Source organism: Ambystoma mexicanum, chromosome 10, assembly GCF_040938575.1.
Source record: "Ambystoma mexicanum isolate Mex_15411 chromosome 10, UKY_AmexF1_1, whole genome shotgun sequence".
NCBI lineage: Eukaryota > Metazoa > Chordata > Amphibia > Caudata > Ambystomatidae > Ambystoma > Ambystoma mexicanum.
Genome location: NC_090932.1, coordinates 1595017219 through 1595030938, shown reverse-complemented (window position 1 = coordinate 1595030938; position 13720 = coordinate 1595017219). Strand labels below are relative to the sequence as shown.

The window sequence follows — 13720 nt, the reverse complement described above, 5'->3', positions numbered from 1 at the left end:
CCTGTGCTTTTTACCCGCTCAGAGGTACCGAAACAGGGCACGTCTGACTTCCATCAGAAATGGCTTGGGCACTGGTGCCTGGAGCATTTGAAACAGAAACAGGAATTTTCCTCAACATCCATGAGGTGTAATGATTTTCCCAGGAGTATGCCCACCCCTTCCTTAATAGAGGATTTATGGGAAGCACAAAAGTTCCTCCCAATTTCCTTCCCCTGTATTGTCTATTCCACCCCCTGCCTGTAATGTGTTTCCTCTACAAAAATGTATGTTTATGGAACATGTTGCTAGTAAGGGACCGTTTATCTTGCGAATTCAGGCCCTTAACGTTCAGCGTACCCACTCATCCTTCACCCATTTTCATTGCTTACCTTGTCTTCAAAAGTTTCCATGCGGCTGCTCAACTCAGGGCTTTCCGTAAACTGAAGATCTATGGCTTAACCCATCTAACCCCCCTCCTTAACCATGAGGTCAGCCTAGCCCCCATGTCCGTTCTCATCCCCCTTATCTCCTCTAGGATCGTTTGGATGTTTTGTTTGGAGACCAGGTCTGCCGCAGCTGCGCAGGGGCCCCCGGCTTCCATCTCTGCGCCTCCTGCCTGGAACCGGTACTATGCCAGGGCCTCTTTCCAGCTCATAGATTGCCCTCCGCCCGGCGCAGCTGTGCATGCCAGGCGTTTGCAGCTCAGTCTCGCTGAGGTGTGGGTCTGTCACTCAGAGCTCACTTCAGTGGTTGTAGGTGGTGAAGCCCATTGCCCAAAGAGGGGACGGTTGCCACAATGTGGTTGTAAGTGACTATGCGTCAGTGTGCTCTCCTCCGCTGTGTCTATTACTCAGCGGCGGGTTCCTACCAACTCCTCATCCCCCCTATGAGTGTCTGTGGTGTCTCCCTCGGCAGAATGGGGGGCCCATAACCTCCCTGCGTTATGTCTATTGTGGGGGGGTTTCATGCCAGCCTCTGCTGGGCGGGACCTCTCAGTCTGGTTACCACTTCCAATGTGGGGTGAGCGTTTCAGTGTGAAAGTTGGTTTCCTGTCAACGAACGGAGCGGAGCCCTCTCTGGTGCATCTCCCACGGAGCCCCTCTAGTGTTGCCACGCACTGTGGTGGGCTCAGCTAACCTCCACTGCCTCCACAAGACACTCCTTGCCTTCCTGGCGCGCATGTGTCCTGGCCTCCTGGAAATCTACAGTCTCCTCACTATATGTCTCTGCCCTGTATGGTTGCAGATGAGGTCTCGGGATATTGGGCCTCCTGACTCAAGGAGGACAGTACGGCGAACACTGAGAAAGTCACCCTCCCGAGGGAGAGGGGTGCTGGGCCCACGTACTCCCCCACTGACTAGAGATCTGCACTCCTCTCTCCCAGTTGAGCCCTCCGATGGTTGTGGACGCACCGAGGTTCGTACCCCCCTTTCCCCCAAGTATTGGCCTCTTATTTTGTGAGGGAATGTCATATTTTGATTCTGTTTGCTGCCTCATATCGCTGATTCTCGGTGGCTTCTTTTTATCCACTCAGAATTCGATTAATTTGGGTTTGAGAGAACACTGCAGGGGGTGCTATCTATCCTAATTGAAAAAGTGCTCCTATTCATTTGTGCTTTGGATATGTTTTTGTAGAAGGTTACCCATGTGTATTTCAGTAGTTTTCATTGTAATGATCACCCCATTGGTGATTGCTGCCCAATGCTACGCCATCCCTGGTCCTGCAGTGCCTTCAGTTCCCCCATCCCTAGTCATGCAGCGCCTTCAGTTCCCCCATCCCTAGTCATGCAGCGCCTTCAGTTCCCCCATCCCTAGACATGCAGCGCCTTCAGTTCCCCCATCCCTAGACATGCAGCGCCTTCAGTTCCCCCATCCCTAGTCATGCAGCGCCTTCAGTTCCCCCATTCCTAGACATGCAGCGCCTTCAGTTCCCCCATCCCTAGTCATGCAGAGCCTTCAGTTCCCCCATCCCTAGTCATGCAGCGCCTTCAGTTCCCCCATCCCTAGTCATGCAGCGCCTTTAGCTCCCCCATCCCTAGTCATGCAGAGCCTTCAATTCCCCCATCCCTAGTCATGCAGCGCCTTCAATTCCCCATCCCTAGTCATGCAGTGCCTTCAGTTCCCCCATCCCTAGTCATGCAGTGCCTTCAGTTCCCCCATCCCTAGTCATGCAGTGCCTTCAGATCCCCCATCCCTAGTCATGCAGTGCCTTCAGATCCACTAACCCCAGTATTGCATAAGCCTAATTTCCTCCATCCCTTACCTCAGTCACACCTGGGTTGTCAGGTTTCCCGTAGACGTATGTGAGAAGGCTATCTACCCCATTTCTTTTTGCCATTGGATTCTGGGGCGGTTTTTTCCTTTCCCATTTGAAATTCAAGAAAACTACAATTCTCGGAATTCCAAGCAAAAACAGGACTTGATGGACTTCTCGTGCATGGCTACTGGAAACTTTAGAGTGTTCTAGTTCCTTTATTCTTCCTATCACCCATCTGGCAATCCATTAATTTACCCCCAACAGACATGCCTCACCATCTGAGCGTCTTCCTGACCCGAGTACATTCACCCCATTAATTATTCAATAGTGCCATACCTACCACACCGGGTTCCCATAAGGAGAGCTCATAACTTATTCCATGCCAGGTGTAAATTGCTCCCCCAGACCCATTTTATTTGTGCTGTGCATCGTGACACTCGTAGTCCTGCATTAAAGTAGGGAAAGCAAAACTACAAATACCAGAAACAAAAGCATGAAAGGTTGAGCTAAAAACAAAACCTACAGAACTGGGACAAGTTGGAAGCTCTGGCAGCTAACCCTATTTACCTACAAAGTGCCTCTTGGTAACCCTATGCAGTTCTGCGACCCCTTACCTTCTCCAAGGGTGCCGGCCTCTGCACGGCCAGAGAGCGGGCGAGGGATAGCACGGTGTTGAAGTAGAATCCCCGCGGGCCGCCCCCCTTGCCCGACATCTTGCTTGTGGTATGGGGGACACTGTCCTGCGGCAGGAACGTCAGCAGCCGGGAAAGCGTCTCTTGACAGCGGCCTGTCTAAGCTTCTGGAACAGCTGACTAGAGCAAGGAGAGCGATTGGCCGACAGGGTCGGGTCACGTGAGGAAACGCTACGTACGCGGGGACCCGTGTTTACAGACTGGAAACACCTCCGAATACTGTCACTTGCGAACACAACACACGACGGGGGTATACAACTCTCTGCGAGCTCTCTTTCAGATAGTGATCTCCTTGTTGATTTTGAGTGGAAGAAGAGATATAGTTTTAATGCTGTTAAAACGGGATCTATGAACGTTCATTTTCACATACAACGTTTACTGTAAAAATAAGAGAATTAATTACGTACAGCGGCACATTTTTATGCTGATAATTGCTATATCAAACAGATAAATTAATTGTACACAGAGACTTAAACAGAATTAATCAATGCTATTTTCGCTTTCGTGAGGGGGCACGCCTAATATTCAAAGGAACGCTTGTCTTTCAATTTGTGAATTTTATCAGCGGCCATCTTGGGTCAGGAAAACAGTTCCCAGCACCCTTGCCCCCTGAGCAAGAGGCGTTGGATATACTGAGTTAGGTTTGAAAATCGGAGTTAAGACTAACGTTCAGGTCATTGTGGAAATGTGGACAGAACATTTCCCTGAGTTTGTTTCGGTCGACGACGTGATTATTGTAAACGTGTCGGCCATCTTGGAAACAGCTATTAAAGTTTAAAAACAATACTCCCGTGAGAGATGTAATTTTGTTAATTTACATTTTTTTTATTTCCACAGAATGCTTCGGAGGGTACACAAACCCCCGAATCAAACCCGTACTGTTGATCCCTGTAGTAAATTGATTACACAACTACATCAGTGTAATTAAGAGGTAGTATAATATATCTACGCATTATCCAACGATGACGACTACGTCAATTCAGTCACACATCTATTATGCATTCTACAGGGTGCTCTCGTTCTATATCTTGCTGACAGTTTCGATTCCTCAGCGGTGTTGTTGGATACCAAAGCTGAGGCTCAGTACTGTGATGGATGGTTTCACAGGGTCAGTGCTGTGATGGATGGTTTCACAGGGTCAGTGTTGTGATGGATGGTTTCACAGGGCCAGTGTTGTGGTGGATGGTTTCACAGGGTCAGTGTTGTGATGGATGGTTTCACAGGGCAAGTGTTGTGGTGGATGGTTTCACAGGGTCAGTGTTGTGATGGCTGGTTTCCTAGGGTCAGTGTTGTGATGGCTGGTTTCACAGGGCCAGTGTTGTGATGGCTGGTTTCACAGGGCCAGTGTTGTGATGGATGGTTTCACAGGGTCAGTGTTGTGAGGGCTGGTTTCACAGGGTCAGTGGGTTTCACTGGGACAGTGTTGGGATGGCTGGTTTCACAGAGCCAGTGCTGTGATGGCTGGTTTCACAAGGTCAGTGTTGTGATGGATGGTTTCACAGGGCCAGTGTTGTGGTGGATGGTTTCACAGGGTCAGTGCTGTGATGGCTGGTTTCCTAGGGTCAGTGTTGTGATGGCTGGTTTCACTGGGCAAGTGTTGTGAAGGATGGTTTCACAGGGCCCGTGTTGTGATGGATGGTTTCACAGGGTCAGTGTTGTGATGGATGGTTTCACAGGGCCAGTGTTGTGGTGGATGGTTTCACAGGGTCAGTGCTGTGATGGCTAGTTTCACAGGGCCAGTGTTGTGATGGCTGGTTTCACTGGGCCAGTGTTGGGATGGCTGGTTTCACAGGGGCAGTGCTGTGAGGGCTGGTTTCACAGGGCCAGTGCTGTGATGGCTGGTTTCACAGGGTCAGTGTTGTGATGGATGGTTTCACATGGCCAGTGCTGTGAGGGCTGGTTTCACAGGGTCAGTGCTGTCATGGCTGGTTTCACAGGGTCAGTGCTGTCATGGCTGGTTTCACAGGGTCAGTGCTGTGATGGATGGTTTCACTGGGCAAGTGTTGTGAAGGATGGTTTCACAGGGCCCGTGTTGTGATGGATGGTTTCACAGGGCCAGTGCTGTGAGGGCTGGTTTCACAGGGTCAGTGCTGTGATGGCTAGTTTCACAGGGTCAGTGCTGTGATGGATGGTTTCACTGGGCATGTGTTGTGAAGGATGGTTTCACAGGGCCCGTGTTGTGATGGATGGTTTCACTGGGCCAGTGCTGTGAGGGCTGGTTTCACTGGGCCAGTGCTGTGAGGGCTGGTTTCACAGGGTCAGTGCTGTGATGGCTGGTTTCACAGGGTCAGTGCTGTGATGGCTGGTTTCACAGGGTCAGTGCTGTGATGGATGGTTTCACAGGGCCAGTGCTGTGATGGCTGGTTTCACAGGGTCAGTGCTGTGATGGCTGGTTTCACAGGGTCAGTGCTGTGATGGGTGGTTTCACTGGGCAAGTGTTGTGAAGGATATTTTCACAGGGCCCGTGTTGTGATGGATGGTTTCACAGGGCCCGTGTTGTGATGGCTGGTTTCACAGGGTCAGTGCTGTGATGGATGGTTTCACAGGGTCAGTGCTGTGATGGCTGGTTTCACAGGGTCAGTGCTGTGATGGATGGTTTCACTGGGCAAGTGTTGTGAAGGATGGTTTCACAGGGCCAGTGTTGTGATGGGTGGTTTCACTGGGCCAGTGCTGTGAGGGCTGGTTTCACAGGGCCCGTGTTGTGATGGCTGGTTTCACAGGGTCAGTGCTGTGATGGATGGTTTCACAGGGTCAGTGCTGTGATGGCTGGTTTCACAGGGTCAGTGCTGTGATGGATGGTTTCACTGGGCAAGTGTTGTGAAGGATGGTTTCACAGGGCCCGTGTTGTGATGGATGGTTTCACTGTGCCAGTGCTGTGAGGGCTGGTTTCACAGTGTCAGTGCTGTGATAGCACTGCATTCCATGGGCTAGGCCCCAGGGTTTAATTTATAAGCACTCAGTGGGCGGGGCTCGGGGCGGAAAGGGGCGGAACTCTCTGGTGGGGAGCTCGGTGACGTCGGCGCAGGGCGGAAGTATTGTTGTGAACTCGTCCACACTCCACAGTAGCAGCTGAGAAGCTGGACCTGGGAGAGCGAGAGGGGAGTCCTGCGAGCGGCGGAGCAGGTGAGCTGCACTGTATGTGGCCGGGCTGAGACGGACGGACGGAGAACCCTGAGCCATTGAGAGCGGGGCGGGGGGGCGTGACGCCATGTAAGAGACTCAAAGAGTAAGGGTACGCAGGAGAGAAGGGCGCCGGGGGGTTTAGGAGGGAAAGAGCCCATGGCGGGGGAGGGGGAACCTGGGATGGAGGCATTGTGATGGTCGGCGCGCTCCCGGAGCATGGCAGAGGAGTGGGCCACTCAAGACCCTGCTTTGCAGTTGGATGGGCGGTTGCTGGTGGATATGAAACCCCTGGAGACCGTGAAGGAGAAGTGGATGGAAGTGTTGCGACAGAGTGAAACAGGAGGGTTTGGGACCTGGGAAAGGGGATATGAGAGAGGGCGGGGAGGCGTGCCTTGAGACCCTGCGACAGGATAACATGGAAAGAGATTCCTGCGCAGCCCCAGCACAAGGGCTTCACGGTCAGGTGTTACCCAGGCCTCTCTCCGGAAAGAGCCGGGGAGTCTGCATTGCAGGGCATACTCACCTCGCCGAAGCACTCCGACATTCGGTGACTTTGGAGGACAGCTGTCATTCAGTAGTTGGTGCTGCACTCGCATTCTTGGTTTCAAGAGTTGTACCCATTGTCTTTGGGATACTGCATAATAATGAACTTAACTGCCAGTATCCTGCTTTCTTTCCACTGAGTTATTTTCTTGGTGACTATACCGGCGCTAGTATGTCTGTGCTTGCAAATATTGTACACTTGGTAGTTTTAACCCCTTATACAGGCAGTGGTGGACTGGGTACCAAAAGAGACCTTGAAAATAATGTTCGAAGTGGACCAATATTACACATTTTCAGCAAGCCCAACCCTTTTCCTATTGGAAAATAGGATGTACGTGGTTGGGGGTGGAGGGGGGGAATTCTCATTGGGCTTGACATATCAAACAAACCTTTCCAGAATGGGCTCCTCTGGAGAAGTTGTCATTCGAGGTCACCACATCTTTTATGGGATACATTTAAATGTATTTGTATAGCGCACTACAGCCCAGGGGCATCGAGGTGCTGTCACAAGTAAATGAACGTGAGCTTGATTAAGGACATACAGTCTATGTTCTGGGATACGGCCATTCCTACTGCCAGCATTAGTTGACTGAAGGCTGCAGTTACTGCAACAAGGCAGGACTAATGGGTGTCAGATTTTAGGTCTGAATACACTCCTAAGCGAGAGACCCCAGAAGGAATCCTGCAAGCATTTAACATGCCTGCAAAAACCTGGAATGAATGCAACCCTGTAACTCGGACCATTGTTAACCGCCATGCCCCAATCTCGTATTTAATAGCAGGGTCTGCATCATTACCTTGTGAAGAACGTGGATGTCTCCCAAAGCATAGAACGCACCCACACAAAGATCTATCGTGGGGAAGTTCGGTTGGTCCTAGTAATCTTCCAAGGGTTGTTCTGATAGCCATTCTCTGCACACTATTGTGGACAACAGCCTTCTGCCGACCAGAAGAACTGGCAATCCCGTCCCTGGAACTGATGGTCTAGGTTTAGGTGAGGGTTTGGGGGAGGTGGGGTGCCGGGGTGAAATTAGGATGCAGGATGTTAATACACACAGCTAATTTTGATTTTCAAATGAAAGGAACAGGCAACGAAGAGTATTTCCGGGGTAATTCAGTACCCGCCCACACTCCAGCAATTCAGCGCAGAGGGTATAACATGATAGATCCAGCCAGCAAATACTCGGGCTTCACCATAGACAAGGGGATAAAAAGAGAGAAGGAAAGAGCAGTTTACAGCCCCAGCCTTTCTCCTGTTGAGCTGCGTACATGTATGGGATCGCTCAGCAGGTCATGAAGTAACTACATGTGAAGTGCCGGTGAGCGCAGGGCGAGTCATAAAGGGCCCCCTTCGATGCAGGCCATTAGGAGTAGCAGCAGTAGTAGTAGAAGTTGGAGTGCTTGTCGCGACTCCATGGCAAGATTGCAGCTAAACGGAGAATCCGAAAACCACCGACTTTTGTTGTACGGATGCCGGTTCTGCAAGTGCCTCTCTCTTCAGGGACTGTTTGAGTAGGGCGCACACCAGGAAGCGTTTTATGGAAACGAGAAGCATGTTTGCTGAGATTGTGCAGCGTAAAATGGGAACACTCTCTCCAAAGCAGAACATGCTTGGGTGGCTGGCAAGCACCTGACAGTCTGTGGAACAAGGAACACTCCAATTTCGAACCGAGCAGGGCAGTTTTCCAGTCTGCGTAAAGCAGAAGCAGAGAGCCCACCGCGAGCGGAGTGAGCAGACCCGCAAGCCAAAACTGGCGAGTTCACTTGAATACTTTGACAACAGGGCGCTCGTGGGCCTTTTGAATACCGAACAAATAAAAAAAACAATTAAATGGCAGAAAAGTAGATGCATAAATCGAACCAGTGAAAAGCTAGGAGATATTTATTTTGACTGGCACATTGATATAAAGGGGAAGAAGTGGCAGAACCATTGTGAATTTAAGGGTTTGAACAATTGCCAGCAACACCCAAGGTCAATGTTTCTAAAACGCAAAACCAACATATTTTGCCAAATAAAAAGAGGGCAATAATGAATATAGTCAGAGAACCAGCATTGCCAAAATCAAAAGGGGGAAGTTAAACAACCAGCTGTATAGGTACCCTTTTGTAAAATGGAAACCGAGGCAATAGAAATAACTGACGTGAACAAGCATTGCCTAAAGCAAATGAGAGCAAGAGTGGGAGAAATCCATTATCAGCACTTAGTTAAAACTAGTGGAGGAACAAGGGTGTTGGGAAGGCTACCATTCTGACAGGAGGTGTTCTGGTGGAGAGGGACATAACCTGCATTGCGTGTGGCAATCGCAAGGGTGGAAAAAACGGATGTTTTCCCGGAAGAAGTAGTCAACCTTGAAGTTGTGGAAAGGCTAAGACTTTATACGTTGTGCAAAGCAGAACTGTGCCACAGTAGTACTCATATTAGTAGTTTCACAGTGTCCTGGCATGAGTACACCAGGCCAAAGGCCTTTTGTAGTGTAGGCCTGGCAGGGGAGTAGACCAGGTGGAACTCTTTCAAGTACTGTGGTATTAATGAAAGTGTTGAAGTGGCAGGACTACCAAAGCTCATGATTAAATGTTGTGGAATTATCTTGGCTAATAAACATTATTGATTAGTACATTTGTAAACTATTGCAGAATCATCCTGACAGAAGTATTTTTGTTGACCTAAATGCACTATGGAAGTACATCCTTTTGTAGCAGAGAAGTAATTGCTGATGACAGTGCATTGCAAACTACTACAGAATCATTCTGAAATATACTGAGGAATTATACCTGTTGGTTGTTAAGAAGTTGTTGTGTGGGACTCTCTTCCGCCAGGGGAGAGGCAAGGGACATTTCTGAATGGTTGGGTCTCCCACATGTGAAGAACCATCAGGGAAGCGGACCTTTATTTGAACTTCGTTGTGCTACAGGCTTTCCTTATACTCTTGAATCATTGACTGAAATGCTGATAAAATCTGGGGAAGGGGGAATTCACCCAGATTACACAGTGGACTGTTATTAGGTCTTACAGATCAATGTTAATTTTTGTTATGTTTAAACTGTTATGCATTACCTTGTTGAGTTAATTGGATGTACACGTGTGAGGGACAGATTCCTTTAGCTTATATTATAGGTAGGGAAATCCTCGTTAGGTTAGGGATAGTGAGGTGTTTATCAAACCTATTTGAGTTTAATCAAATGACGTATTTTGAAAAATCTTCACAAAGTTGCCCACCTCACATTGTCTGACACTGAGTCACTTATTCGTCAACACGCCCCCCCCCCCAACCCGTGACCGCCTTCTATCCTATACACTCACTCTCTCCTGCCACACCTCCCACAGGGTTGTTTCTGGCCCTCTCGTACTTCGCGTTCCTCCTCTGGCACTTATGATTGGCTTTTTATCTGCCCCCACTCCAGGGGTTTGGTTCATTCCCTGTTCTCATGTATTTGGCGAGGACTGGGAATGCAGGGCTACAGAAACCAAACCAGCTGTTCTAACAGGAAGTTTTAAATTGTCACACAGTTAAACTCCCAAGTAGTCAACCAAGATATTAGTGTCTGGGGAAATGATCTCCCTATCTGGGGATTTCCTGTCCTCTGGGGGGTGGGTCACCTCTGTTAGCAAAGCGGGTGGCTCTTCCTTGGGGAGGGGAGACCACGTTCTTTTGGATTCATCACACCACACGCCCAATCAAGGCAAACCAATACGTATATGCAGAGGGTGAAAGATCGCCAGTGTGGCAGCATCACTGCTAAGAACTAGGGTCACAACCAATCTTCCACATTTCACGAAAATACAAAGGCAATCTCTAAGGACTTCTTGTAATTAGTATGAGTTCCATGTCGGTGATATTTAGTGCGCAGGCAATTTCTGCATAGCAAATGTCACAGGGCACGCTCTAATGCCCGTCCTGACCTGCTTTTTAAGGGATTTCTGCCCCACTTTCCCCTCTACCTCGTTCTTCCATGAAGGGGCCCCCCCCCCCCACCACATTTGCCTGCAGCTGCCATCTGGTGCACTTCTCTTACTTGCTGCCCGGTGTCTTACACCCCCACTTCTTGTCCACCCCATGCTGTTGACAAGAGCTTGAGGGCGGAGATGTTAGGTTTATGTTTGCATTTGTTGCAGCTCCCTGAACCCTTGTGTATCTAGGCGCTGTTATTGGGCATTTGTTTAACGCTTTTTACCATTGGGATGATTCCACAGCGCTGTGGGCTGAATGCCCTTAGGGACGGTAGTCCAGGTCAGTGGAGTGAGTAATGTAGTAAAACGTGCCTGGGTGCACTGAGTATGTGTAGCCAGTGTGGATTAAATGGCCACAAAACAGAGAGTAGAAAAGGGCACATATACTAGTCTGAACACATGATTAGTTCACAGAATTGATACATCTCAACATTGTTTGAAAATTCTTTCACACAGGTTATTTCCTTTTTTTTTTTAACCCGTGTATGTATAATAAACAGTGGTATCGTCTTTGAAAAGCACTGTAAATCACATACTATATAGATCGATAAGTAATAGTCTGATAAGAGTCTCAAATTGGCCTTGTAGGTACTTTTGGAGTTAGAAGAATGAACGTTTGATTGAAATGTAAGTATATTTGCTCCTAAAGAAGGGATATGTATTCCTGAAACGCGTTGAGCTTCTTTCTATTATGATTTGTTGAATTATTGTACTTATTAAAAAGGTAGTGTATGGAATTTCTGATTACTGTAATATTAGTAAAATTAATTGGTTCAGCCTGTATCATTGCAAACGATTTATATAAAGTACACATTTTTGAATTCTTGACTGGTGGTTACCAGTGCAAAGGGTGTGTAGGGGGACAAGAGTGTCCATCAATTAAGGACACTTTAGCCTTTGTAACTAGAAGTACCCTCAGCAGAAGGAAGTCATTCTCCTAACCCAAGTTAGGTTTGCTTAGTGGAAGGGTCAGTTAGGAGTTTTGGACAGCAGACTTATTTCTTTGGGCATTCACGACTGACAAATGAACACCTTAGTAACAATAGGGACCACCCACAGTCATAGGGAAGGTTAGGCTGTATATCTTTACTTTAAAAGATTGTACATCATGTCCTCTGAGAATTCATGTTCTTCTGACTACACAGTGCCATTTGTTCCAAGACAGTAGTGGTTTAGCACCTGCTGGGTTGCTCTGCATCATTAATGGAAGAATAGAATCTGAGCAGGAACTTGAGTCGTGCAGAGAAAATGGGTGGTCAACGGGAATGGGTGTCTCTGCCAACTTTTGGTCTTAAGTTTTATGCAGGACTTGGAAGGCAGTGATTTCTGCAGGAGTGTGGAGTGAGGGTTAGGTTCTGAGTTAGCCTGGGTAAGATTCACGGTCCAAGGGAAGCATCCAGTGGTAGATGGTGGGCCAAAGGCTAAGAGTGTCAAAAAGAGAGAGAATGCAATTATTAAGAGCACAGAGGAAAGGTATTGGGCAGACAACTTTACTGAGTGAATGGGTGCAGGCTTGATGGGTGGTGGAGCCCCACATGACTGACTTGTTCCGGCTCTAACAAAACTGTTATGGGATTGCAATAGTTTAGATTGTGTTTCTCATCCTGGGGGTTGCAGGTGAGGGTATGAGAAAGTGGGCCTGCATATTTTGTGCGTGCAAAAAGTGTTTTGTCTGATGCCTTGGCAGTGCTCCAGATAATATTTTGATGTGGGAGTATTTTACTCTCTATTTTTAAACTTTGAGAGTAAATGTGATTTTAAGAGAGTAAACATACTTTTCTCCTTCGCAAGAGAGTAAAATGTATGCAACATCCAGTCGACCTGTGAAAAATCTGTATGGAAATCATTACTATGCAGCAGCTTTCTGCATTGTGATAGAATACACCTTTCATTATTTCTCTAAGGTCTGGCCATTTCATCTCTCCTGTATATATTTAAATGTTGAAATCACAAAAACCTAGCCAATTATAAATTAAAGCATACATGAATTTGTATTGTGTGTTTTGAGATTCGATAGCAGAATTGTCTTTTGATGTTTAATGAAAGTCCTAATTTCCTGGAGCTATTGCTACCTAATGGTATGCCAATGTTATGATACAACAGAGCAGAGAGGCAAGGACTCCATGCTAAATTCTATATCTAATCTAGTGGTCAAGTGGTTATTTATATAGCTCTTTTGGCAAAGCGCTGTACATAGGACATATTTATCACAATTACCACCAAACCAAAGTCGGTACTCCTTTATCGACCTGGAAAGGATGAAAGGCTGAGTTGGACTTGCCGGGATTCGAAACCTGCAACCCACAGATCACGCAGAGATTGCAGAAACGAGTGCTCATCCAGCGAGCTATCTTATTGGCTAACATCCTTGAGAGGTTGGTTAACTGAGTATCGACTAAGGTATAATGATCACCGTACCTAGATGTATGACAAACCATTTATGAAGCGCTACATAAAGTTAAATACCTATCTTGATTATCACAGGGACAGGTTTTGCTGAGTTTATATTATTACCAATGTAACTTTCATTTGTTTTTGAACAGCGCATGCACATTCTTGAGAGTCAGGTTTTGGATGTTTTATTTCTAGTCTTGAAGATTTGAGACGCTAGAACACCTGTGATCAGTGTAATGACAATTACTCACCCTTGAGCAAAGACTCTGCTGCCACTGACCATTTATAGTAATGTACCCCATTGACTGCAAGGTTGAATGGATGTAAACTAGACTGTGCATAGTCCTCATTTTACACACTGTTTTTATAATTGGGCTGTAAATTAAATTAGTGTAAAAATGATCTGCCTCTGCATGATTATGCACACAGCAACGGAACTCTGAAAAATACAATTGTGCAATACTGGTTTGCTTTGACTGGGGGGAAAAAAGCATAACTTGTTCTCAATTGCAACTTAGTTTTCCATTTAATTAAATATACAATCCTAAAATTCTAGGAAAGCATGCACAATGCTTCTGAAGCTGAATGGAAAGACGCCATTCCTTCTGGCGTATTTACAAGATTTTCATGCGTAAAAAGGCCTGGTACTCGCCTTATCTGGAGCCCTGTGCCTTGGTATCATGGTTCATTTAAGTGTGTTGGGTTTATTTTTACTTTGCCCACTGTGCTGCTGGATTTAAGGGTTAGTCAACAATAATATTTCCTGAAACCAACCTTGTCATT

General features: G+C 47.3%; 2 protein-coding genes across 6 annotated transcripts in view; one reads left to right on the top strand and one right to left on the bottom strand.

Moving 5' to 3' along the window:
- The window catches only part of PI4KA (phosphatidylinositol 4-kinase alpha), a 2470135-nt gene extending 2467082 nt beyond the window's left edge, over positions 1 to 3053 (bottom strand). For both annotated transcript variants that reach the window (XM_069619956.1, XM_069619957.1), the window contains exon 1: positions 2851 to 3053. In XM_069619956.1, coding sequence (XP_069476057.1) covers positions 2851 to 2949 — 99 coding nt within the window. In that variant the 5' untranslated portion in view covers positions 2950 to 3053. The remainder of the gene's footprint in view (positions 1 to 2850) is intronic.
- A 2843-nt stretch (positions 3054 to 5896) lies between these two features.
- The window catches only part of SNAP29 (synaptosome associated protein 29), a 119571-nt gene continuing 111747 nt past the window's right edge, over positions 5897 to 13720 (top strand). For 2 of the 4 annotated variants that reach the window (XM_069619952.1, XM_069619955.1), the window contains exon 1: positions 5897 to 6051. The gene's annotated coding sequence lies outside the window, so the exon portion shown is untranslated. Of the gene's footprint in view, positions 6052 to 11131; positions 11171 to 13720 lie in introns of all 4 variants that reach the window. The other 2 variants (XM_069619954.1, XM_069619953.1) reach the window with 2 other exon arrangements.